Source organism: Nomascus leucogenys, chromosome 13 (assembly GCF_006542625.1).
Source record: "Nomascus leucogenys isolate Asia chromosome 13, Asia_NLE_v1, whole genome shotgun sequence".
In the NCBI taxonomy this organism is placed as follows: domain Eukaryota; kingdom Metazoa; phylum Chordata; class Mammalia; order Primates; family Hylobatidae; genus Nomascus; species Nomascus leucogenys.
The window spans coordinates 84,150,017-84,177,523 of record NC_044393.1 but is presented as its reverse complement, the minus strand read 5'-3'; the positions used below and the strand labels follow the sequence as shown (position 1 = coordinate 84,177,523).

The 27,507-nt window shown below is 46.5% G+C and overlaps 1 protein-coding gene across 5 annotated transcripts in view; it reads left to right on the top strand.

Annotated features, from left to right (window-relative positions):
* The window catches only part of WDR91 (WD repeat domain 91), a 30,093-nt gene extending 15,830 nt beyond the window's left edge, over positions 1-14,263 (top strand). For 3 of the 5 annotated variants that reach the window (XM_030825729.1, XM_030825728.1, XM_030825727.1), the window contains exons 9-15: positions 552-702; positions 1,963-2,057; positions 2,236-2,404; positions 6,163-6,271; positions 7,071-7,183; positions 8,448-8,645; positions 11,779-12,858. In XM_030825729.1, the coding sequence (XP_030681589.1) occupies positions 552-702; positions 1,963-2,057; positions 2,236-2,404; positions 6,163-6,271; positions 7,071-7,183; positions 8,448-8,645; positions 11,779-11,943 (1,000 nt within the window). In that variant the 3' untranslated portion in view covers positions 11,944-12,858. Of the gene's footprint in view, positions 1-551; positions 703-1,962; positions 2,058-2,157; positions 2,405-6,162; positions 6,272-7,070; positions 7,184-8,447; positions 8,646-11,778 lie in introns of all 5 variants that reach the window. The other 2 variants (XM_003261373.3, XM_030825730.1) reach the window with 2 other exon arrangements.
* The last annotated feature ends 13,244 nt before the right edge of the window (positions 14,264-27,507 follow it).

Sequence of the window (27,507 nt, the reverse complement as noted above, 5' to 3'; positions counted from 1 at the left end):
AGTTTTAGGAACAAGTTACCCTTTATTTTAGCCCCCCAAACTCACTCAATTTTAATTTGCTTTATGTTGGTACTTTTAGGTAAATACCTGATTTGTAATTTATCATTTGTAAGTTTTTACTTAAGCACAGTATAAACCTTTCAAGAACAAACCCTGGTGGGGCATAATTTTCAGCTGTAGATGGGTTTCTCATTTTGACAGCCCTGACGGCTCTTGGGTCCCTTGGGCTGTTCTGGAGTGTGAGTCGGAGGCTCTAAATCTCCAGAGACTGCAAGTGACCTCAGGGCAGGGCCCTGCAACCCTTGCTTACGGCTCTTTGCCCAGAGTTGACCAAAAGCTCCGCACGTGGTTGGCACTTAATAAGTATTTCTTAGACAAACGAATGAATGAATATTTCTAGAAATAGCCTATACCAGTCATTTGAATGTAGACTTCTAGGGATTGTTTTTTTAAAACAGTAAGGAAGTCAGGAAAGCGATCATCTTGGCATTTGCGGAAGAGGATGGGGACTGAGAGGCCAGCTGACAGGCCTCTCTTTTCTCTTATCTCAGAGTGGATTGCTCTGGGAGGAGAGTCGCCAGCTTAGACGTAGATGGGGTCATCAAAGTGTGGTCCTTCAACCCCATCATGCAGACCAAAGCGTCCTCCATTTCCAAATCGCCGCTGCTGTCTTTGGAATGGGCCACCAAACGGGACAGACTGGTGAGTAATGGTGGCCTTTGGGGCCCGCTCTGCTGGCTCAGTGGAGGAATTCCCCAAGGTTCTCCACTGGCTGAGTCAAGACAGCCAAACCAGTTCCCCTCCCTTCTTGCCATTACTGGGGATTCAGGGACACACATCCAGGACTGGCCCAGAAGGCTCCTGTTGTAGGAAGGCAGGGAGGTTACCAGATTGACAGATTGAAATGAGCTGCAGAGGGCCTGGAACACATGGCTTCTTCCTGTCTGTGGTGGTCTGCCCCGGGGACCACCTGTCTGACTGCTATCCCTCCATCTGTCTGTGTTTCCAGCTGCAGTTTCAGTGGGCACCCTCCCGTGCCAGGCCCCACGGGAAGTGGCTTCTGCTGGTGAGGGGCTGGTGTTGTTTTGTGGTTCCCATGGGTCTTATTGTCCCTAGGAATAGTACAGTGTTCTTCCCTCTGGATTTTATATTTGAGATATAGGACTTTAGGAGGTAAAATTGACTTGCTGTTTTTTCTTTTACTTCATTTGTGGTGATCATACCACATAGCCCAAGATGCAAACCCTGTTTTTCTATAATTTTTGGCAGCTGAAGGGATTATCCTCATGGATGAGGACCTCAGGGCTTGCCCTGTGCCAGCGCCAGTTTGCCAAGTGAATGCTGAGGTCACACTCTACCTAATATTCCTGGGAGACGCCCTCAGAGCTGGGCTGCTTCTGGCACTTTCCTCTGGCACTATTATTATCTTTGAAGCTTTTCACCAAATAAGTCACAAGTTCCTGAAGGCAAGGATAGCCCCTTTTATTTTTTTTTCTGGAGGTCTTTACAGACCCAGAGCCAGAGCTGTCCCCTGAAAAGGCAAATGGGAGTCACCCAGGCCCCGTGGCAGCCGAAGCCAGTACGCTGGGAGGGGTGCTGGGCCGACCAGGAGTGGGAAGGAAGTTCCAACAGCTGGGGTTTCAAACCAAAGAAAGGGAGGATCAGAGGGCCTCATTCACCAGCCAGAACATTTCCAGATGTGTCCAAGGTGACGCGTCTCTCCCATTCCACAGATACAGATATTTTTTGTGGTTTTGCTTAGAAGTTCAAGGTCAGCTCTCATGTCTTTGTTTAATTTTAAAGTGAGGCTCATTGTAGCCAGATTTCCCCTGAACTGCCTGGATGTGTAGAGGAGGGGGCCTCACCCCTGCAGCCTGCCCAGCCTCGCCCCTTCTGGAGATCCTCCCTGACTCAGCCTCACTCCATGGTATCCTTCCCACCTCCCGCCCCTTGTCGTTCCAGCTCTTGCTGGGCAGTGGTGTGGGAACGGTGCGTCTCTATGACACGGAAGCCAAGAAGAATCTCTGTGAAATCAATATCAACGACGACATGCCCAGGTGAACTGGAACCTACCCCTCACCATCAAGGCCGCAGGCTGCCAAGTGTGGTCCGCGGGGCTGGTCCTTTCCCGAGCCTTGTGCCTCATCTCCTGTGCAGGATCCAGCCTCAGGACCAAAGTGCACCCTCCCTCTGTGGGCCAGTGGAGGGTCTGACCCCGGCCCATGTGTGTTGCAGAATCCTGTCTCTTGCGTGCAGCCCCAACGGGGCCTCTTTCGTCTGTTCGGCTGCAGCTCCGAGCCTCACTTCCCAGGTGGACTTCTCAGCACCAGACATTGGCAGCAAGGGCATGAACCAGGTTCCTGGCAGGCTGCTGCTGTGGGACACGAAAACCATGAAGCAGCAGGTATGGGCCTGCCCTGTGGCTCTCTCTGGGGCCAGGCACACTCTGCATTCCTCTGGGTTTCTGAAGAGCCTCTTCCCTCTTTTTGCTTTGGTCTCCTCAGATTTTTAATAAAGTTTTAAGTGTTGAAAAGTAATGTACTCCAACTGGGCAGATTGTTAGTGACATGTCATTCAGAATTGTGCCACAAACTTAGAAGTCACCCAGAACCTACCAGAGGGCCCCTGTGGTTGATTTTTTAGGAGAGGACTCGTGCCTCCCTCTGACATCCTGTTAACTTATAATTGTATGAGAATTATAGCAGCAGCAGCCAGCAGTAGCAAGGATACATGCAGATTCATAAGAAGTGAGGTGACCAGACAGCCTGTGAACTTGCTCCCAGGGAACCTGGGCACCACCTCAGAGCCAAGGAGCCCTTCCTTCAAGACAGTAATAGATACTGCAGCTACCACCCTGAGCCCCAGAGAGATTGAATGATGCTAAACTCACCTTCCAAGGCAGTGCTACTTCTTATTAAAATGATTCGTTTCACTGCTCACAAGTCATATGGCCTTTATGTTGAACACATTGTTTCCTGATGCTGCTGGAAACTTGAGGCTCCTGCTTTCAGTTGGTTCCTGTTCCAGATGTTCAGTTTGTTCTGTTCTGCATCTGCCTGTAGAAGTGGTCTGTGTTCCCTTTGGGTCTGTCAGACCTCTCTCAGGCCTATCAGGGTCACACTCGAATTCTTGACCTCCACCCCTTGCCACATCCATCCCTCCCCTCATAATTTTCCTCACTTTGGCAATGTGCCTCATTTAGAAATTGGGGATCTTGGGCAGGAGCAGTTGCTCATGCCTGTAATCCCAGCACTTTGGGAAGCTGAGGCAGGTGGATTGCTTGATGCCAGGAGTTCAAGTCCAGCCTGGGCAATGTGGTGAGCCCTTGTCTCTACAAAAAATTTAAAAATTAGCCAGGTATGGTGGTGCTCACTTGTAGTCCCAGCTACTTGGGAGGCTGAGGCAAGAGAATTGCTTGAGCCTGGGAGGTAGAGGCTGCAGTGAGCTGATGTGGTGCCACTGCATTCCAGCCTGGGTGACAAGAGTGAGACCCTGTCTCAAAAAAAAAACACACACACACAACAGAAATTGGGGTTCTTCCCAGACCTGTCTTTTTCCCTCTGCTCACACAGTCAGTCCATAAGCAAATGCTGCCAGTGTGTTTCCCGTCTGACCAGTTCTCTGCATTTCCAGGGACATACTCTAGACCTATCTCTCGTGCCCCTCCCTGCCCACTGTCCTCTCCACCGGTTTAATTCAATTCCTCTTAGTTTATAGCATCTTGTATTTTCCTCCAAAGTTCATATTACAATTTGTAATTGTATGTTTACTTGTGATTTTCAAGTTTTTAATTAGACATTGCATACATACAAAAGCATATTGAAATCATAGGCGTATAGTATAATGAGAAGAAAAACAGTACAGTGAGCACTTGCAGACCCATCACAGTTTATACAGAACATCATCAATACTTTTTAGCTCTTGTGTAGCCCTTCCCAATCTTGGTCTTTTTCCCTTCCAGAGAGAACCTGTCTTGAATTTTGTCATACTGTTGCCTTACTTTTTTTTTTGAGACAGTCTTGCCCTGTCACCCAGGCTGGAGTGCAGTGGCACAGTCTCAGCTCACCACAACTTCTGCCTCCTGAGTTTCAAGCAATTCTTCTGCCTCAACCTCCCAAGTAGCTGGGATTACAGGTGCCCACCACCACACCCAGCTAATTTTTTGTATTTTTAGTAGAAATGGGGTTTTACCATGTTGGCCAGGTCTTGAACTCCTGACCTCAGGTGATCCACCCACCTGGGCCTCCCAAAGTGCTAGGATTACAGGCATGAGCCACTGCGCCCGGCCTGCCTTACATTTAAAAAGTTACTTTACCATGTTAATTACTATGTATCGCTAAACAACTGAATTTTTGTTTTGTGGCTTTTCTGACTCCATATGAATAAACCACAGTATATATGTTTTTTTAGAACAGCTTCTTGTATTCCAGGCTGAATACTGATTCCCTAACCTTATGACTTGGTCCATCCTCTGGCTGCCTTTGCTGAGACCGGGACATTAGCTCTCTGTGTAAATGGCATTCCTTTGTTATCTTTTCTCTCTGGCTGCTTTTAAAATCTTCTTATCTGGCTCTCTGGATGTGAATTTTCTGGTTTTTAAGTTTTGAAATTTATTTTTTTAAAGTTCTGCTTGGGATTTGTTTTCTGAATCAGAGGATTTGTGTCTTTGTTCAATTCTGGAAAATTCTCAGTCATCATTTTTTCCAGTATTGCAGTTCTCTTATCATCTCTTGCCTTCTGGAACTCTCATTCCATATGTGTTAGAACTTGCCTCTTCCTCTTTTTTGTTTCACTTTGCTGCATTCTTGATAATAGTTTTTTTCAGATCTATCAGTTTGCTAATCTCTTCTCTACTGTATCAGTTTCATCTATTTATTAGGATGGTAATTTCAGTTATTGTATTTCTTATTTTTAGAAGCTCAGCTTCATTTTTTAAAACCTGCTTTGTTGTGTTTATAGTCTCTCATTTTTACCCATATTTTCAATTCCTTATTTTGTTTTGTTGAACAATTGAATGTGCTTGTATGTTCTGCATTATAAATCTAATGTCTGAAGTCTTTGTGGGTCTGATTCTGCTCTGTTGTTTCTGTGGGTGCTGGCTCCTTTTGCCTTATTTTCCTGTTTCTTATGAATTGTGGTCATGGTGTTTCTTGGGCCAGTATCTCTGAGAATATTTTGAGGCATGGGTTGGAGGTGCATTTCTTTGGATTTGCATTAATTTTTGCCAGGTTCCTCCCATGTCAGGGCTAGTTTGTGGTTATGAATTTGCAGGGAGGTAAGTTTTCTTGTTATCCCTTTCTGTGAACTAGGTTTGTTTCTAGTTCATTCCTGCACTGAAGGTATATAGCTCTTCAGAGTCCCAGCTCCATGTGACGGTTTCTTATCGCCTGACCTTGGGCAGATCACACATTGTTGTCTCCAGGCTCCTGAGCTCTTCATGGGTAGCAGAATGGGAACTTGAGTCATCTGGATCTGATTAATGCCCCATAGTGAAAGGCAGCTTTGGAGTGCACTGGTTCTCTGTGTTCTTGCTTTCTCTTAGTTTTGGCCCTAGAAGATTCTTTTATTTGCTAGCTCAGTACTCTGTGTGTATTTTAAATAACATTCTATCTTGCATTTTTAATTTCAGGATGATTATTTAGTGTTGCCAGGGTTCCATATTGTTTGAAATGATAGTGTTCATTAATTATGTAATTAATAGACCTTATGTTCTATGAGGTGGTTTTGTTTGCTACTATATTTCTAAGTGTTTCTGTGGGGAGCCATAGGGCAGGTTTATTAGTATTGTCTGTCATCAAAGGCAGTTGATGAAGTGTTATTTTCTGAGGGCACAAGACTTTTCAATGAGAATTTGCTTGGAATGCATTCTGGGTGAAGTGTAGGTTGCTAAGATGTATATTATTTATTTTATAATGGAGCAAGCATGGATTATTATTTCTCTATGGAAACCAGAATGTATATAGGCACAGAGACCTTGTTCTCAAAAGAGCACAGAAGGTCACTGGCACAGCACTTTGGCAAAGGCTCAGATCTACATTTCCAGATTACATAAGGGAGGAGCTGGTGGAAAACCCAGTCTGAGACACCTGTCTGCATTGGAATAAGCAGCATGCCTGGGCTGAGTGAAGATCTGCTACTGGCATTTTTGTTTTGTTTCAATAGCTCCAGTTCTCCCTGGATCCAGAACCCATTGCTATCAACTGTACAGCCTTCAATCACAACGGGAACCTGCTGGTCACGGGGGCAGCTGATGGTGTCATCCGGCTGTTTGGTATGCAAATGTGCTCATAGCAATCCTTGATCTCCTTAGATCTCCCAGGCATTTTTTTTGCCGACGTTGGATTTTTTTGCCAGCTAGGCTAGAGGCTTTTGCAAAACCCTGACTTCAGATGCATGTACTAGAGCTTAACTTTGGTCAATGTTTTCAAAACACCCACCGTAATAAACTCGCCCATAGTTAGTGTCAATAGACATGGGAGGGGGTGGAGCTCAGCAGTCCTTGGGTCTTGAGTTGTTCCATCTGAGTCCTTGTCACCCATGTGAAATACAGGAGGGCATACAAGAGTACTGCTGTCCTACCCACTTACTGTGGGTAGTTGATTCTCAAAAGCATCACAACGGTGCTCCTTAACCAGAGGCATACATCAGAATCACCTGGCATGCTGTGTACAAATCCCCAGGTTGGGCTCTGTCCCCAGGATACATCCCCAGAGCCTGGGCTGGGGCAAGGCAACTGTATCTTTAGGGAATTCCCAGGGCACCCATGGGGAAGTTACAGAGGGCAGTTTCTTGGGTGCCTTCCTAGACTCAGGGCTCCCCAGATGAGCTCCCCCCAGGGACTCCTGAGCCTCGCTTCTGACCTGGTGAAAGAAGCTGCCTCTGAGGCTCAGAAGCAGCCTGACCTCTTGGGCAGGGGCAGCTTTATGGCACTCATTGGGTCCTGGGTGCCTGCCCTTGGCCTCCAGAACAGCTGTCAGCCTGAGTAGAGGGTGAGGGGGCCTCCTGCTGCAGGTATATTCCTTCTGCAGAGCCCTGGCCAGGATGTGAGTGATGGTGTCTCATTGCTTCAGACATGCAGCAGCACGAGTGCGCAATGAGCTGGAGGGCCCACTACGGGGAGGTCTACTCTGTGGAGTTCAGCTATGATGAGAACACCGTGTACAGCATCGGCGAGGACGGGAAGGTAGATGGCCGCAGGATTCAGATAAGAGAGCACTGGGATGACATGTGGGCCGGCTGCAGGTTGTGGCCATACCTGTTATTAGCTCTGCGACCTGGGGCCTCTTTTTGCAGCTTTGTTTTCTGTAGAATAGGGATAAACTAGTAATTCGTCTTACAATCTTTGCGAGGTTTTAGTGAGTTCAGTGGGAATTGGCTATCCTTATGTAAGGAAGTACCAAAAATTACTCATCTTACCATAGATGGATCTGTGGGGTCTGGGTTTAGGGCTGAGTTTGCTTTGCTGGGCTCGGTAATGAGTGGTCCCAGGACCACTCATGGATGTGTAGTTTGCTGAGTGGCTGGGGACAGCTTCTTAGATGCGTACAGACCCCAGCAGAGCCCAAAGATGTAAACAAGAAGCCAGAAAAAAAGGAAAAGTACATGCCCTTGGTAGATTCCCTCTGTGGAGGGTTAGGAACTAGGAATAGTGACCGCCTCAGAGTGGGAGCTGGCAGGGGCAGAGGTGGGAGAAGGACGCCCTTTCCATGTGTGCCTGCCTGGACCTTTGGGATTGGACACTGTCTATCTTTTTATCCCTTGAAAGGAGTAACTACAAAGTAAATTCTTCATTTGAAAAGTTTGGGAAGGGACTTTTACATTAAAGCTCGACTTCCTTCTTATGTGGGATGCTCAGTGAGAGAGGTGGTCACAGCCAAGTAACCTGTCCGTGGGGTAGGCTAAGGGATGGTGTCTGCTACGATAAGGAGCTGAGTTTATAATGGCATCTCCCAGTGTTCAATTGATTATGTGCCTGAAACACTGGAAATATATGTGGACTTTGTCCTCTGTACCTTGTTCCGAGGACAGAAAAATCTAGTTGGGTTCTAACTCTGATAATAATAATAATAATAGGTCACTTGAAGCATTCCTCCTGCTTGAGAGACCAGGAATCCAGGCAAAGCCACTTGCTGTCCCTTTTCCTCTCCTAGGGTCAGGCCAGAGGGAAAGAGAAGGGTTGGACTTTAATGTGAGGTTGCTGCCTCTTTTTCTAGATTTTCTTCCCTAAAAAATGCTTAAATCATGTTGGCCAGAGATAGGACCTGTAGACCTCTCACCCGCTTTTCTGCTTCTGGCACTTGAAAGGCTTTTCAAGGATGTCAGCACTGTGGCTGGGGGAGGCGGGTCACCCTCACCAGCCTCTGCTCTGGAGTGGGTCCTGGCTCTTCCTCGAGGCCGGCATTGGCCAGCTCCGCTGAGAGCACCCTGCTTGTGCCCTGTGACTGCAGTTCATCCAGTGGAACATCCACAAGAGCGGCCTCAAGGTATCCGAGTACAGCCTCCCCTCAGACGCCACGGGCCCCTTTGTGCTGTCTGGATACAGTGGCTACAAGCAGGTTCAAGTCCCCAGGGGCCGACTCTTCGCTTTTGACTCAGAGGGCAATTACATGCTGACGTGTTCTGCCACAGGCGGCGTCATCTACAAGGTAACTGATGGTTGGGGGTGGGAAGTGGTGGTATTGTGGTGGGCAGGGGTTCCTCCCTGGAGGTCTGGGCCATGGCCGCTGAGCATGGCCCTCTACCCCGAGCTGCATGGCTGTGGAGATGCCTTTGACAAAGGGTGGGCAGCGCCTAGAGCAGGGGTGTCCAATCCTTTGCCTTCCCCGGGCCATGTAGGAAGAAGAATTGTCTTGGGCCACACATAAAATACCCTAACACTAATGATAGCCGTTGAGCTAAAAAAAAAAAAAGAAAATCGCAAAAAAAATCTCGTAATGTTCTTAAAACACAAATTTATGTTGGGCCTCATTCAAAGCCGTCCTGGGCTGCATGTGACCTGCAGGCTGCACGGTAGACAAGCTTGGCCTAGAGCCTCCTTGCTGCAGGCCTGGCCGGGGCTGCTTTGCAGCTCAGGTGGTTAGAAAAGACGGGACCGGGGCATGAGACCCCCATTCTCTCTGCTCATCCTTGACCAGATTCTGCCCTTTCTCTGCCTTCTTTCCTTGGGAATAGCCTATTACAGAAATCGCTCGGGAGTAGGGAGAAGAGTTGGGGAGTGTTGGGATGGAGGAACATGCCCCCAACCAGGTCCCAAGTAGGTTATTTTAGTACTCTAATCTGGTATAGATTTATTAATTTATTGAATGTCCCATGGGTCAAGTATATTCCAGTCCATGTTTTTAAAAAAATGTTTTAAATTTTTAATTTTTGTGGGTACATCCGTAGATATATATATTTATGGGGAACATGAGATATTTTGATTCAGGCCTGCAATGTGAAATAAGCACATCATGGAGAATGGGGCATTCATCCCCTCAAGCATTTATCCATTGCATTGCAAACGATTCAATTACACTCTTGATTTTAAAATATACAGTTTTTATTAACTATGGTCACCCTGTTGTGCTATCAAATAGTAGGTCTTATTCATTCTTTCTATTTTTTTTTAACCCATCCAGTCCATGTTAGAGACAGAAATTTGAGGGTGTGATTTGTCAAGCCATAGTGTAAATTGTCCACATTGTTTTTTGCCCCTCAGTTTACACGTATTTTTAGCTCTTAAATCAGAACTTATTTCATGTATGTTTAAGTATAAGTGTCTTCTGTTTTACTGGTATCACCTAGACTAGTGATGGGGATTTGTGTCGTAGCCTGAGCTCCTGTGTCTGGTGTCGAGTGGGTCCATTCTCAGCCTGTGTGATACTTTTTAGTTATTTGCCCAGTGGTGGTGTTTGTGTAGATAGAGTCCTTCAAGGTGGGATATTCTCAGCAGCTTTTGCTGCCACAGCTCATTGACCAGTCAAGAGCATGTGTTTTGGATGGCAGTTTTGTGCTGGGTGTTGGACCAGGCACTGAGGAGTGTATGAAGGACATACGGAAAATGATCTCTGCTCTCTTGGGGTGCATACTCAGAAAGAGACACAGTACCAACAAAGGAGAGCAATGCGAAGTCGAGCAGCTCAGAGAGAAGAAAGCTGTCTCAGTGGGGACTGAGTCCTTGGGGGAGGTGGGAGGCTGTGGATTGGGGGCCTTGGAACCAGGAGGAGAGGACGAAGAGGAGTTGTTGGGTAGATGGAGAGGAAAGCAGGGCTTGGGGCCCCACATGGGCAGAGGTGAGCAAGAGCTCACAGTGAGGCAAGGGGCACTGCACGTGCTGAGGTGGAAGTGGGAGCCTCCTAGACTGTAGCCTGAAGTGTGCACGGCAGGACCTGCACTCGCTGTCAGTTAGGCTCCTCTTTTCTGTGGAGCATGATTCTGTCAGTTGCCCTTGCCCTTTCCTTCAAAATTAGCTCCATCATTTCTCATAACCGATATTTCCCAACAGAGACACTGTAAGACGCTTTCCATTTACAAGCCTGATCTTATTCTCCAAAGGTTTGTTTTTGTTGCATTTTTGGTGGGCTGTTCAGTACTTTGCTCTCTGTATGGATATATGTGTGTATGTATTTTATTTTTAGTCATGCAGCCTTTGTCATTTCATCTGATCAGTTCATATGATTTACAGTCAGACTTGCTGTATGACCAATTAGTTGGTTGAAAGATTTTCCTCCGTAGAATTCTTTAAATGTGAATAATGAGATCTAATTACTTAAGGAATATATTGAACTTCAGGTCCCACTTTTATAATCTATAAACAATGTAATTTATGGTTTTTGTAAGTGTTTTTTCTATGATGGCTGAATACTGCGTTGTCTGCTGCTCACAGTTGTTATACATCGTGGTACTGATAGTAATTCAGTTCGTTCCTAGCTTCCCCTTCCCCGTTAGTGCCCTATCGCACAGGATCGCTGGCTAGCTAGTGCTGGGGTTCAGAGGAGAGCCATGTTTCTGCACTAACTGAAGGCTTCCCTGTGGCCAGCACTGTTCTGGGTGCGGCAGGCTGGCCCCCCCCGCAGGAGAGAGCTGCCCGAGGCCCTGCTCTCCACAGCTTGCATTCCCCAGTATGGGACGTGAACCTTCAACAAATAAGCAGATTCATGAGCACCTGTCAGGTAGTGAGAAGTGATGCTGTAGTGAGAACCACCAGTGTGCGTGCAAGAGTCACCAGCCCACAGTCAGTTCAAGGCAGCTGAGAAAATGCCTTTTTTTTTTTTTTTTTTTTTTTTTTTTTTTTTTGAGACGGAGTCTCGCTCTGTCGCCCAGGCTGGAGTGCAGTGGCGCAATCTCGGCTCACTGCAAGTTCCGCCTCCCGGGTTCACGCCATTCTCCTGCCTCAGCCTCTCCGAGTAGCTGGGACTACAGGCGCCTGCCACCACGCCCGGCTAATTTTTTGTATTTTTAGTAGAGACAGGGTTTCACCGTGGTCTCGATCTCCTGACCTCGTGATCCGCCCGCCTTGGCCTCCCAAAGTGCTGGGATTACAAGCGTGAGCCACCACGCCTGGCCGAAAATGCCTTTTTTTAAGGAGCCGCTCAGGGACTTGTTTTCCACTTCAGATGGACCAGCTGTAGTTGGGAAAGTGAAAGCATTTCCTAGTTCAAGAAGTTAAACAGACTTTCTGGAAAGGTGGGCATGTGTGCCTGGCCTCAGGCACATCCTCAGGTTAGGCCACTGAAAGTGGATCAAGTGTGTGTAAGTGGTGTTTGCTGACACCTCCTCCTCTTTCCTGTCCTCTTGCAGCTGAGTGGCGATGAGAAGGTTCTGGAGAGCTGCTTGAGCCTGGGTGGCCACCGAGCCCCTGTGGTCACCGTGGACTGGAGCACTGCCATGGACTGTGGGACCTGCCTCACCGCCTCCATGGATGGCAAGATCAAGCTGACCACCCTCCTGGCCCATAAAGCCTGATGACCTGCCCCAAGGGCCACCCGAGGAAGCAGTATTATCTGGGGTGGGGGGAGAAGATATAGGACAGGAAAAGCAGGTGCTGCACTCCAGCTCCCTGCCAGTGCAGTGACTCTGCAGGGAAAGACTGGCAAGGAGGCTCAGGCACTTCATCTGTGGTGACTGGAATGGGACCCACATGGAGTAGGTGGCATATGCTTCCCAGAGACTGGTATTGTGGCTGTGCCAGGAGTACACGTGAGACTATGGGAGGAAAGCTCTGGAAGAAGGAGAAACATTGCAGTGGCTACTGTGTTGGCCCAGTAGAAATTGACAGTATTTTGTATATATGTGCCCATTTTTTTTCTTTTTTAAGAAAAGAGAACACTCTTGTGGTCCCCTGATGTCTCTTTCTAGGATGTGTGTCACTTTGCTTCAGTGACAGCCCTCCCACCTAGCCTGGCTCTGCTGGCCCCGAGCTGAACCTCTCCAGGCTCTCCTGTTGCTTTGCCATGGAGCCAGGTCAGCTCTCTGTCTGTTCTGCTGGGTAACAAGGTTTGGCATTTCCTGTTTCTCTGGGCTTAAGTCAAGGCCACGGAGTTCTTTTTCTTCCCTGAAAGCTGGCAGCTTTTGTTACAGAAGATTCTCAGGATGAAGGCAGGGGCTAAGGCCTCTGCCACTGGCTGCCCCTTTCCATCCAGTGGCTGCCATTTCCCAAGACGGGCTAAGCGTTCCTTATCTGAAATGCTTGGGACAGGAGTGTTACAGATTTTGGATTTTTTCAGACTTTGGAATATTTGCATATATACATAATGAGGTATCCTGGTAGGTCTTATGTCTAAACGTGAAATTCATTCATGTTTTATATACACCTTAAACATGTAGCCTGAAGGTAACTCTATACAGTATTTTAAATAATTTTGTACATGAAACAAAGTATTGATTGCGGTCAGGTATGGTATTTTCTTCTTGTGGTGTCATGTTGGTGCTCAAAGTTTTGGGGCCAGGCACGGTAGCTCACGTCTGTAATCCCAGCACTTTGGGAGGCCAAGGTGGGTGGATCACTTAAGGTCAGGAGTTCGAGACCAGCCTGGCCAACATGGTGAAACCCCATCTCTACTAAAAATACTAAAATCAGCCAGGCATAGTGGCAGGTGCCTGTAATCCCAGCTACTTCGGAGGCTGGGGCAGGAGAATCACTTGAGCCCAGGAGGCAGAGGTTGCAGTGAGCTGAGATCACACCATTAGGAGAACCCAACTCAAAAAAAAATTTTTGGGTTATGGAGCATTTTGGACTTTGGATCTTTGGGTTAAGGATGCTCAACCTGTACCTCTTTCATTTGGTGGCTCCTCTCCTTCCTCCAACTGAACATCTTTGTGGAAAGGTGACGGCTGTCTGTACCCACTGCTGGCGAATGGTGAGAAGGTTAGAGCAAGGGGGCCAAGTTACTGCTGGTGGGCACCTGGGGTTCAGGCCAGCCCAACTGTGGCTGAGCCAATCTGTAGCTGAGCTGAGCATCAACCAGCTGTGTCCACACCCTGCCTGAGGCCTGTCCTGTCCTCCCTGGCTGCGATGGGACCTTGAAGAGGCAGATCCTCCCACTAGGTGAGGAGGAAGAAGAGACTCACTCCCCTTCTCCCTCTTGCCTTTCACAGCTGAGGCAGAGCTTACGGGAGGAGTCGCTGTGGGAGTGATGGGCCTGGGCTTTGGTCTGCAGTGCTTGGCAGGGGCGACCTTATCACTGAGCTGGGGAAGGTGGCTGCCAGGAGTCATTTTAAGTCTCTGAGCTCCAGCCCAGTTCTAGGGACACAAGGCTGGAGTAGGGATACTCCTAGTTACCTTGAGGAAAAGCACAAAGAAATTGGTACCAAAGCCTTGGCTCTGTTCTGGGAGTTGAGGGAAAAGTAGGGAGGTATTTAAGTGGCTTGATTATGAGAAAACACCAGAGACAGTAGTAAATAGTTATTTACCGATTTTTACCCATTTCTACCCTGGTAATCCTCCCTGCAAATGAAGAAAACCAAGACTTCTTCATTTATTATTTTTCCCCATCTTCTGTATTGAAACAGTGATCTTACTTATCTCACCCAGTGACTCTGTAGGACATTTAAAAAGTGGTCATGGTTTTCACTGGAGTGAGAATGTATTAATGTTTCCTCTCGTCATCTCAAAGTTTCTGTCTTACTACCTTTTCTCTCTCCTTAATACCAACTCTACAGCTTGCTGAGATGCTTTAAGGATCACAGAGACACAAAGAAGATTTGAACCCTGCCCTCTTCCCATCCCACCTCTTACTGCCTCCCGGGTGAGCGCTCGTCCTCAAATAAAGCATGTTGGAACTTCCGCTTATCTCTCCTTCCATAGACCTGCTTGGCATCTGCTTAAGAACCCAAGCAAGACTCTTCCATTGTCTTGGTTGAGGGCGGCATAGAAGAAAACATCTTTCCCAGTCCCAGCCTCAGTTCCCAGCCCAGGTGTGGACCCTCAGCTCTGGGGAGGGCTGCACCAAGAGCCTTGCAGGTGCACTTCCCCACTTCCTCCCTCTCTTCAGATACCTGCCGGTATTTGCCTCTTCTGCTTCATGGCCTCAGGCCTTGGCTGTGTTCTGGGAGTTGAGGGAAGCATTTGAATGGGGAGGGCCTCATAGCCAGTCCCCATTTAAATGCTTTAGGAGTTCAACGTAATCTTTTGAAGTATGTATACATTGTGGAATACAGATAATGTAGAATGATTAAATCTAGCTAACTGACATGTACATTACCTCACATGATAAATAACATTTTAGCTGTCAGTTAAAAAAATTCCCCAAACCCCCAAATGCTTTAGGTGCTGACTCCAATCTGTGCAAATCACACAGTTCAGATTCCTGACCCCTGCCTGGGGCGGGGAGCATCTCTCCCTTCAAATAGCTCTTTTCAGCTGGCTATGGAAAGAGGTTTTAAGGAGAGAAATGTGCAAGGGGTGGTTCTGTTAAAAGAAAAACTTAGTCAATGATACTCGTTAAAGCACCGTAAAGACTACTATCTCGATAGGTATAGGGACCACTGCAATGGAGTCTTGCATGGGGGGAGAGAGATTGGGCTCAATTCTGAATACAGCGTGCACAGTGGGAATTCCTAGCCAAGGAGCAGGGTGGGGGCCTGTGAATAGAAAATTACTAAGAGGAGCCGTCAGGGTAAGAGAGATTCTGGTGAAACTGACCTAACAGGACTCTTGCTGAATACAGGCTAGGGTGATAGACCACTCGGGGATGGTGGAGGGTGAGGAGCCTGATAAGGCTTGGAGGGTGATCAGATACCGAGGGGAAAGGGGTTTTTGCTAAGACTGGATTTTACAAGGAAGCCACAGACGGGCCTTGCAGAAGACTCAGAAGCCTGACCGAAGCTTGGACTAGTAAAGCCTCTTTTGTCAGTTCCAATTGCCAAGGATTTTTTTTTTTTTTTCCATAAGTGGCAAGGCAGAATAGCCAAGTATTTTCTGTTCCTTTATTCACAAGGAAAAGATGCTTCTCCACCCCAGCCCGTGAGACCTGGGCTTGTCCTGGCTCACAGTCAGTGAGAGCAGGGACCCTGGAAGTCAGTGACCCTAACCCCTCAAGGGGCGGTGGCGGAGAAGCAAGTCCTGCCTGAGACTGCCCTCCTGAAGAGCTACGTGGACCCCAGTGTGGCAGTTTGGTTTGTGACCTGAAGGCACTGGGGCCGCCCCTTCAGCCTTGCTATCTGGACACTGTCCCATGCGGCCAGGGGCTGAGGGCAGAGATCCAGCTGCATGGGTGTCGCTGCTGTGGAGGAGCCACAGGCGCCACGCAGGGAGGGAGTGTGGTGTCCGAGCTCGCTGTGCCTGGGTGTGGGTAGCACCCATTCTAGTTGCCGATTTTTTGCAAACCACGTTTCAGATCGCTGTCCTGAGTTCCCATTTTAGGGCCAGATCTCGTCAGATCATCCTTTCAACCTGAAAATGCTGCTGGGGAAGGCCTCACCAGCCACTGCTTGCGCGGGCGTTTCCAGCCTGGGCTCTGGCGTCCTTTGGGCTGTGTGAAGCCAGGAGTGTGGTTTTCAACTAAAACTCAGCGCCAATGTCATGTGACCGTGGCGGAGCCCAGCATCCAGCAGGACATGTGGGCAGAGGGGACCCCCGGGGCCGCCACCAGAATATTAAGCGTTAGCAAGGCTTCGTGTCTTAAAATGTTGTGAAAATTAAGGGACAAGAGAAACCGAAGAATGGGATGCAGGAAAGTTTTTATTTTTAGGTGTACGTCGGCTCAGTGGAATTGCATCCAGAAAGTCTAAGCATATAACAAAGAAAACGAATGTCTTTTAAGCATTTTGAGGCAGGAATCACGTGAAGCAGGAAGCAGGCTTACAGAAGCAAGAACAAAGGCCATTAATTACCTTGTGACACTTTTGCAACATGTCTTACATCTCTGGGAAAACTTAGTATGCAGCTTATGCTTATCTGTCTTGTGACCTTGCAGCTGTGCAAGGAGGAAAGAAAACACGAGCTTACAGAGCCTACAAAATACCTGAAGGGCAGATATGGTTAATGTTTCTTGGGACTGGCAGTTAATATCCTTCTTTAACTTCAGGGGGGCTACTTAAATTCTTTTTAGCCTTGGTTGGTACAGCAATTCATTCTATGAGCTATTATTTCTCTTACTATAATTTTACTATTATTACTTATGCTATTATCCTATTATTTTAATTTTCCACTTCATTCCCCCTTTGGTGCTCTATATAAATGTTGGTTAATAGCACAATTGTGTATTTTTTCGTGAGTCGGTACATATTCTTCTTGGGGCAATACTTAGTCAATGCCATTATTTGAGTAGTAGTGTATTTGGCCACGACTGCCTCTATAGTTGACTGAACACTTCTGATGAGAAGAGGTAGGAGACAAGGGAGCATTAGGCAGGCATCTGTGATAAGTAGGAACCCACCTATTAAGGTTTTGAACCCACTAAAGGTCAAAAACCATCCTTCAAAGAGAGAATCTGGAGACCAACCTGACCAGGTTTGAACTGGAACATGGGCTAACTTCCACATCCTGGCAGTAATTTCCATGACAGCTCACCTATTGTCGTCTATTTCTAAACAGCAGTTTGTTAGATTAAACTTATCACATACTCCTCCTTCTGAGGCTAGGAGGTAATCTAGTGCCAGTCTGTTTTAATATATGGCATTCCTCATCTGTGTAGCTTGTACAACTAGTAAATCTAAAGCTCTTGATGTTTCATAGGTTATTATTTCAAGAACAGCCTGTAACCTTATGATGCGGTTGAGCATATAAATTGGGGTGCGGTATCCCCATTACCTATTTTGTGCCTAGGTAGCTGGCCCATAGTATTTAATGATTTTTTCAGGAGGCCATTCATTATTTTTCTAGTCTCCTATGTCTATGTCTTTTTTGATATTTGTATTTATTTTTGAGATCATGCTCCTTTTAGTTCTTTTCTCATTATAGACTGGATATCCTAAGAGTTCCCCTTGCTTTAGAGGAATTAGAAGGATGGCTTGATTGTTCCTAACACACATGCTCCTGTCCACTTAGCTGGCAGTTGCTGATATGCCTGTGCTCTACAGATCCAATATAGGCCTTTTCCTGAACAAAAACAATAACAAAATAATAAGATAATCAGTATTACTAAGATCACTACTAGGCTTATAAGTTCTATCCACATTTACTTATTTAGTGAAGACTCCTCAAGCTTTGGCCACACGTAGACTAGTCAGCTTCCAGTGTGTGACTAGAGCAGGGTTTGACTCCTCAAGCTTCAGCTGTGCATAGACTGACCAGCCTCCAGAGTGGTCAGAGCAGGGCGGTTGTCTTTCTCAGTGGTGTCGTGGTTTTGCCACAGGATTAGTCATGTTGGATGGGCCGGGTCTTGTTGACTGGTTCACTGGTCCTGCGCAGCCAGCTTCAGTCGACTGTGATGAATCCAAGGTGTGATACCTGCAACTTTAACAGCAGTGGGAGTAGACAAGATTATAGTGTGGCGCCCATCCAATGTGGGCCCTAGTGTGGTTGGGTTCCATTTCTTAACCCAAACCAAGTCCCCAGGTGTAAAGGGGTGAACTGGGTCTGTCAGGCTTATAGGCAATTTTTCTCATACCCAGCCATGAATCTTTTGCATAGCTAATCCTAAAGCTTGCATTTGCTTTTTTAAAGTTAGTTCCCCTAGTTCCCACAGATCACCTTTTACCTGATTTATATAATCAGGGGTGGTCGGCTGAACACAATTTCACAGGGTGAAAGCCCAGTCAATTTGGGTAAGGGTACACCTGACTTGGAGAAAGGCCATGGGCAAGACCTGATCCCACCTAAGATGAGGTTCTTGACAAAACTTCAGCAGATGTTTTAGTGTCTGGCTCATCCATTCTACCTTTCCCGAGCTCTGTGAGTGGCAGGCTATGTGCAATTTCCACTTTGTCTTTAGCAGCTGCGTCAGCTGTTGAACAACTTCAGCCATGAATGCTGGGCCATTATCTGATCCTAAAGTTAGAGGCAGTCCAAACCTAGGAATAATGTCTTTTAGCAACACTCTGGTTACTTCTTGGGCTTTCTCTGTCTTGGTAGGGAATGCCTCAACCCGCCCTCAGAAAGTGCAAACAAACACTAGCATGTACCGATAGCCTCCTGCTCGGGGCAGTTCGGTAAAGTCCGCAAGCAAGTTTTCACAGGGTGTAGCTCCAGTCTCTTGAATCCCTGGGGGCTGAGTTGGCACTTGCCATGGATTGTTCTGGGCCCAGGTTAAACACTGCTCACAAACGGCTCGAGTGATGGCAGTAAGGCACAGCACATAGAAATGCCATCCTACAAGAGTTTCTAATGCAGTCTTTCCCATGTGTGTTCCCTGATGAAACTGCTTCATAATTTGGGGGGCTATTGCTTTCGGAATAGCTAGCCTCCCATCTGAGAACTTCCACCAGCCTCCTTTTATGTAACTTCTGCTTTCTTGTTCAAACCAAGCTTTTTCATTGGGAGAGTAGCTTGGGGTTTCAGGTAAGGAGGGTTCTAGTAGAAGCAGCAGGGTTGGGGTTTTCTTTTTAGTACTTGAGTTGGACATAGCTGCTTGTCTGGCTTCTCTGTCTGCCTTCCTATTTCCTTTTGCTTCTATGCCGCCTCTTGTCTGATGTCCTTTACAGTGAATAACGGCCACCTTGTCTGGGGCCCACACAGCTTCTAAGAGTTGTAAGATTTCTTCATTTTTAGTTTCTTTCCCTCCAGCAGTTAAGAGTCCCCTTTTTTTGTAAATGGCTCCATGGGCATGTAATGTAGCAAGGGCATAATTTGAATCAGTATAGATGTTAACTGTCCTTCCTTTGGCTAGTGGTAGTGCTCTAGTTAGAGCTATTAATTCTGCTTTTTGTGCTGAGGTTCTGGTAGGGAGGGCCTGTACCTTAGCTACTGAATTTAGAGTCACCCTGTATACCCGGCTCGGCAGACCCCTTCTGATATAAACCTACTTCCCTCTGTGAAATATTCAGCGTCTGGTCCTTGAAGGGTTGGTCTCTTAAGTCTTTCCGGCTTGAGAACACCTCATCTACTATGTCTATGCAATAGCGCTGGGGAAACTGGTCTTGCAACTTGGGCATTTCTACAGGCAACAGGGTAGCCAGGTTGAGGGTATTCGCGGTTTTTAAAGTTACATATGGGTTTCCACATAAGAGCCCTTGATATCTTAACATTCTTGGATTAGATAGCCAGTGATATCCTCTTTGCTCCATTAAGGTGATCACTGTGTGTGGCACCCGTATTATTAGCTTGTGTCCTAGTGTCAGCTTCCAGCATTTTCTGCCAACATGGCAGTGGCAGCTAACGCTTTTAAGCAGGGGGGCCACCCCAGGGCCACACGGTCTAACTGCTTTGATAAATAGGCCACTGGTCAATACCATGATCCTACTGTTTGAACTAAAACTCCTGTAGTCATTCCTTTTCTTTCATGGACATAGAAAAAGAAAGGCTTAGTCAGGTCTGGCAATCCCAGGGCTCGAGCTTGGCTTAAGGCCTTTTTGATCTCATTAAAGGCCTTCTCCTGCTCATTACCCCAGAGGAGGGACTCTTTTTCTCCCCCACTTTGTGGCTTCATACAATGGCTTTGCCATGAGTGAAAAGTTTGGCATTGAAGTACAGCAAAAGCCTGCTGCCCCTAAAAACTCCCTTACTTGTCGCCGGGTGACAGGAGTGGGGAGTGCGTATATGGCTTCCTTCTCCCCACTGCTGAGTTCATGCTGCCCTTGGGCTATTAGGAAACCTAGATATCTTACTCTTTTTGCACAGACCTGAGCTTTTTCCTGAGACATCTTGTAACCTGCCTTCCATAGAAGGCAAAGATCTTTGGTGCCCCGGAAGCAATCTTCCTGGGTAGGTGCCGCAAACAAAAGATCACCAATGTATTGTAACAATACACACTTGTCATTTGGTGGGACAAAAGACTTGAGGTCTGATGCTAGTGCCTCTTCAAAGATAGTGGGGGAGTTTTTGAACCCTTGTGGGAGCCTGGTCCAGGTGAATTGTGTTCCTCCCCATTGGAATGCAAAAATAGGCTGACTTATTGGAGCTAGCCTGAGGCAGAAAAAGGCATCTTTTAAGTCCAAACAGGAAAACCAGGCAGCATGAGCAGGAATGTGGCTCGTCATTGTATATGGGTTGGGCACCACCGCATGTAACAGTAACTTTATTTATGTCCCATAGGTCCTGCACAGGCCTGAACCCACCAGACGGTTTTTGCACTGGTTAAGAGTAGAGTATTCCAGGGTGACTTGCATTTCTTTATGATCCCATGTTCTAATAGCCGATTTATGTGCTTGGTCATTCCTTGCACTGCCTCTATAGACACCTGGTACTGGGGAATGCGCACTGGAGTTGCACCTGGAACTAACTCTACTACCACTGGTGCCTGGTTTATGACCAATCCTGGAGGACTGTCTTCTGGCCACACCTCAGGTATTTCAGTGACTAGTTTGTCAAATATTCTGTCCATAAATTCAGACAGCCTGTATGCCTCTTTTACGTATAGCCTCCATTCCTCAGTCTCGGGGAGGGTAAGAGTTAACATCATAGCTTTTGGTCAGCTTAGATCCAGAGTCATGTTTCCTTCCCGCCTGAAAGAAATTTGTGCTTGTAGTTTCTGAAGCAAGTCTCTCCCTAACAGGGGCACAATAAAGTCCATCTGTTGGCCTCCCACTTTCATAGAGACCAGGGGCTCCTGGAGGCCTAGAGAGATGGAGCCTAGTCTGTCTCAGTCCTTATATTCCTCAACTCCTGCTAAGCCGACCAGATCGGCATCCAGCTTTAGAACAATGGCTAGTGGCTGCAGGCCTTGGGCGGGCAGCAGGTCCCTGGCTGCTAGTTTCTTCCTTTTCTCTTTCTGGACATTCATTCTTCCAATGCCCTTTCTGTTTGCATTTTTGCACATTGATCCCTCTCAAGCCTAGGCTGGCCTTCAAACCCTGGCCTAGCTTGTCCTCTACTGTGACCACGACCACATCCGCGTCCTCTCACAAAACCAGTCTCTCAATCAGAGCAGCAGCCAACAAATCAGCCTTTTCCTTGGCTTTGTGCTTTGCCCTTTCTTGGCCTCCTCCTCTGGATTAACAAACACCTTAGTAGCTACTTGAATGAGCTGGGTAATATTCATAGCCTCAAAACCTTCCAACTTCTGAAGCTTCTGTCTAATGTCACCTTGCGCCTGGCCCACAAATGCCACGTTAACCATGCACTGATTCCCTACAGCCTCCAGATCAAATGATGTATAAAGCCGGTATGCTTCACAGAGTCTTTCATAAAATTCACCGGGACTCTAATCAGCCTTTTGGCGTACCTCTGAGACCTCTCCCAAATTCGTTGCCTTTTTCCTTCTGGTCTTTATTCCATTAAGGGGTGCCTCCCGATACCTATGCAGGTTTTGCAATTCTCCTGCCTGGTTTGGATCCCAATTTGGATCTGCTTCTGGGAACCTCTTCTGTGCATACCGCTTAACATCATTTGTGCCTTCAGGCGCATTGCTTTCTAACCACTGTAAGGCTGCCTGAGTAATTCTCCTGTGTTCTTCTGTATTGAACAATATTAAAAGTAGCTGCTGACAATCAGGCCAGGTAGGGTTATGAGTCAGAAAGATGGACTGCATGAAGTCTATGAGGGCCTGGGGCTTCTCCGTGTAGGATGGTGTAAGCTGTTTCCAGTTTAGGAGGTCAGTCCTTTTCTGTCAATGCCTAATGTTACATATTTTCCTTTATTCCACTTTGAGTCTGAGGGGTTTGTGATTATCAATTCTAAAGGGTCACAGCTCCCACTGGTGCAGGAGGGGCTGCCTTTCCTTTTTGGAGCCAAACGGGATATTTTTTAATCTTCTTTCCAAGTAGCCTAAATGACACAAGACCAGTACTGACACATCTTACATAAATATGATTTTTGACAGATGTACTTATTTTCTGCTGTGTAACTTTTTTCTCAATCTAGAGAACTGCATTCTATCCCATGCTGTTTACTATTAATAGCCGCACAAGCGTCAAATTTTAAGGTTACATTTTTGGGGACCCCTCTTCTGTTCTAGCTATTACCTTACTTGTGTCACCTAGAAAAGGACCAGTCCTTAATTTTAAAAACTGTGATCATGGGAGGCTTAAAATGGGTCATAACACGTATCAGGTTGGTTATTTCCTGGGCTACATACCTTGGATAGAATAGCATTATACAAACAAGTTTCTTTTAGAGTCCTGGTACACTTATAATAACCATAAAATAATAGGACTGTAGCAATCTTTTGTCCTACCTCAATGACTTGATGTATATACTGGAAACAGTTCTCAGTCTGAGGAAGGTCAGTTGAAGTCCTTACTGTTCAAGTCCAAATTTTAAGGAAGATGAGTCTGCGATGAGTTTCCTCATGCTTCGGCTGTGCGTGGACCAGTCAGCTTCTGGGTGTGACTGGAGCAGGGCTTGTCGTCTTCTTCAAGTCACTTTGCAGGGGTTGGCGAAGCTCCTCCCATCCACGTACAGCTCCCAGCCTACTGATGTTTAAGGGTGGTCTCGGTGGTTGGGCCTACTAGAATAAACTGAGTCCAATACTTCTACACAGTTATGGTTAACTGGGCTCTCTGATACCGGGAGCAAGGTGGCAGGGTTTAGGGTGTGCAAACTTCAGTGGTTATGTGGGGATTTTCACAGAGCAAGCCCTGGTATCTAGTTAGTCTAGCATTCATCTAGCATGGTGTCCTTTGGTATTTATAAAATCACCACAGCATGGGGGGAGTTTATGTTTAGGTTTTGTCTAAGAGTTAGCTTATCTGCTTCTTGTGCTAACAGGGCCATTGCTACCAGGGCCCTTGGACATGGGGGCCAGCCTTTGGAAACCCCGTCTAGTTGTTTTGAGAGATAGGCCACCGTCCTTGGCCAGGGCCCTACAGTCTGGGTTAAAACTCTTAACTGCCATTTTTTTTCTTTCTGACACAGAGAGTGTAAAGAGTTTTGTCTGGTCAGGTAGCCTCAGGGCTGGGGTCAACATGAGTTTTTCTTTTTAACTCATGAAAAGCTTGTTGCTGTTGGTTGTAATAGATGTAGTTTATCTAATCTACATTTTTATTGACTGTCATCTATCAAAATATTGACTTAAATCCTGTAACTATTTGATTTCAAGCTTTAAATTGATCTGGTATTCCTTGCGGGGCTTCAGTTGCATCTAAATGGATGTGAGAGTTGAAAGACCTATAAGGGGCTTTTCTCGCTTCATGATGTCTTCTACTTATTATTTTTTCCTCTTGTTGATGAAATGTCAGGGTGAAAGGGATAGCCAAATGGACTAAAGCACAAGTGCCACTCTAGTTATTCAGCAGAATGCCCAGTAAAGGTCCACCACAATACCACCACACATCCGCTTGGGGATGAACAAGGGCTGACTGATTGATAAGCTCTTGAAAGTTCTTAAGCTCATCGCATCCCTTCAGGTCTCCAAGGAATGCTAAGTTTCCTCCCTGTTGTGAGAGACAACGAAGTGAACTTAGTGTTGGGAGACGGAGGCTGGATGGCCCTCGGGGGCTGACCTGCAGGGTGCCAGACTTTGGGATATAGCAGAGAGAGCTTGGCATGACTTATTAATCCAGGCTGTAGAATCCTGGAAAAGAGCTACCATGTAGCCCACACCTGGCCGACTGGAGGACCACCTTAGTGGAAGGGGGACAATCAGGGCCTCTGGCCTGCCATGTGCACAAGCATAACAATTGCTTTTGTTTAACATGCAGATGGAATATTTGATCCATTTCAACCAGGCATTTGCATCTTGGTATGCTGTCTTAATTGCCAAAGTTTGTTTTAAGTCTTTAAGTTTTATGATCCTCTAGTAAAATGAATGCTTCCTTTAGCTCCAATTTTCATTAGTTTTTAGACCAAAGAAAGCTAAACACTATTTTATATTTAATAATGCTTCTTGTATGACTTTTATACCAGATAAGCTAAATTTTACCTTTATATTAGTATGTTATTAATGTTAAACTTAATTTTAAGAAAACCTTGTAGACATATTTATCCAATTTTTTATGTTTGACCATAAGTTAAGATGCTATAGACTCTCTAACATTTTATAATTTTTGTTAAAGAGCAGGTAGATGCTTTAAGAAAAACCTGTTCCGTTTTTACTTTAATGTCCAGTTCACAGAAAAACTGGATGATACCTTTTTAACTTTAGCTAATATGTTTACACACAGAATTTTTTTTATAATTAACGTTTTAAAACTTGCTTAAACTTTTAAAACAATAATTTTTTTAACCTTTTAATGTAGGTAAAAATCCACATTTTTATGCCCCTTTATAATTTTTTTTTTTTTTACCAAAGGTATATTTTACTTTTCTTATACATCTTTCACATGAACTGTTTTTTTTTTAAAATAGTACTCAGGAGGCCTCATTACTTTTAAATTATACAACATTTTTTGCATAAAAATTTTTTTTATAACTTTTTTCTTTTACGACTTTCGCAGACAATTTTTTAACGTCTCAATTTTTTGACTTATTACAAACTTTTTTTTTCGTTAAACAACCAGTTAATTTATTTCAGGACAAGAATTTACCATATAACTTTTTTTAATATAAATTCTGTCTCCCCTGTTTTTTTTCCTTTTTAAAAAAGCGAACTTTCTTTATGTCTTTGGACTAGACTGTCGAAGGCCACAAGATTAGAAGTTACCATAATACATGTTACACTGTTAACTTTCAGCAAACTTCACTTTTGTTGAAAACCTTGTAAGTTTGAGATTTCAATTATCCTTTGCTATTAATAAGAAATTGTTTAGTCTAAACTCTTAGAATTGGTACAGATGGCCTCTTTTTCTCTTTGCTGGTCTTTCCTTGCCTCTGCCAGCCGCTTATGCTGCTGTTCTCTTAACTACTGTGGTGGTGGAAAGGGGGTCTAAAACCAGCTGTAACTGTCTATGTACGGAAACCGGTCTGGGTGATTTGGCTTACAGGTTACCTTGTGCCATACCTTTGAAACGAAGGACCTGTCCAGGCTTCCTTCTGGTGGCCAACCTACCTCTAATGCTAGCCAGTTTATTTCACACAAAGTTCTAAGTTTTCCTGTTGTCATAGTAACACCGTAATCTCCTTTAAATTCTCTCTTGAAAAAATTTTTTTAACCTAGGTCCCAGTGGGGTGGGCTTACTTTGCACCTGACCCATGTTTCTTGTTTTTTTTTTTTCTTTTTTTTTTTTTTTCCGAGACAAAATACCACGCTCACACCACACATACTCACCACAAGACAAAGAACGGGTAAAGAGGGCACACACACTTTTACCGTTTATACCAAACCAAAATCATGAAATTCAAAATCCGAGTACCAAAAAATTCAAGCCAAGTCAAAACCAAAACCAAAGTATCCAGCAATTCAAGTCAAGTCAAAACCAGAACCAGAGTGCCAATGCAGGCATGCCGTGGGTGATCAGGCCACGTTTCCACTCAGATGGAGTGGGGCAAGTTCCAAAGACTAGTCTTACCAAGTTTCAGGTGTCCGGACTCCAAGTGCCAGTTCCTTCTGGGTGTTCAGCCACTGTGTTAATCCTCCTTGGAGGCCTGCTATGCGCTGCTCTGGCAAGGCGTTCCACCGGAGCAATTTCCTCCCCGGGACTGCTCTTTGGATCACGTCACTCAGGCTGGCCAGAGTCCCCCGCAGGGATGCTCCACAAGGCAGGCTTAAGCCACCTAAGGGGCTGCCTTGGCCGTCTGTCATTCACCTTGCTTCCCAGTCAGGGAACCAAGGAATGTAGCAGGACGAGCTGCAGATAAAACCTGACACCAAGTTGTGGAAGGAAGGGCTTTATTCAGCTGGGAGCATTGGCAAACTACTGCCTTAAAATCCCCTCTGCACTCCCTGAGTGCACAATTTCTGTCCCTTTTAAGGGCTCACAACACTAGATATTTCACATGAAAGGGTCATGATTGATTTGAGCAAGCAAGGGGTACGTGACAGGGTCTACATGCACAGGTGGTCAGAGAGAAACAGAACAGGGAAGGGAGTTTCACAATGTTCTTCTATACAATGTCCGGAATCTATGAATAACATTGGTTTCTAAATCATGAGTTCATTTTTAACTCCTAGGTTTAGGCCAGGCAGGCCCAGGTCCAGTTTTGGGCCTGGCGCTGGGCTGCCTGTTTTTGATTTCACTTCCTTTTTTTTTTTTTTTTAAACAGGTACTGAGTATAAAACAATATGAGAGGGTCTCTCTCTTCCCTCACTTTAACTTCGGGAGGGCTGAAATTCTTTTTAGCTTTGGTTAATACAGCAATTCATTCTCTTCTAGCTATTGTTATTTCTCTTACTATAATTTTACTGTTAGTACTTATGCTATTATTCTATTATTTTCTTAATTTTCCATTTAATTAGGATAACAAACCGAGGCCGGGCTCCCGTCCTCCTCCAGCACACGAGCGGCGGGAGCGGGGACCAGCCCAGCAGGGAGCCTCGCTTGGTTTCTGAGGGAATTCCCAGCGGGCGTTTCCAAAACACTCCCGTTCCCTTCCGCTAACTTCAGGGGCCGAGAATTGACACTTTCACCCTCCTCAAGCCCGTGGCGCTGCCTCGCTGGCGTTCGCAGCGCACAGCAAACCGGATGCCAGCCGGAGGCGTTAGCACCGCCAGTACGGGGCGCCCGCGGACCTCCGACTGAGCCAGCTGCCAGGAACCGGAAGTGTACCCGGCGCCGGGATTGCGAGAGGGCCGGGAACGCCCCAAGACCGGAAGTGTCCCGGGGGCCAGGAGCGCGCGGGGCCCGGAAGAGGGGGGCGGCCAGAGGAGGTCCGCGGAGTTCCGGCGCCAGGCGAGGTGGCGGGGCTTAAAGTTCCGGGTGGGGCGCGGGTCCGCAACCGCTCGGAATTTGCCTCCCGGCTCCGCTCTGGAAGCTAAGAAGGGGCACGAGAGACGGGGAACCTGAGAGCAGGGAAGCCAGTAGGCGGCCGGAGTAGCGCGCGGCCGCTCGGGTCGGAAGGAGCCGGTGCAGCCCTGTCCGGCGCACGGCGGGGTCAGCGAGGCCCTTGCGGTGCTTCGCCCGCGCCTTCCCCTCCGCAGTCACCAGCCCTTTGGGCCTCCCACCGGTCGGCGCCGC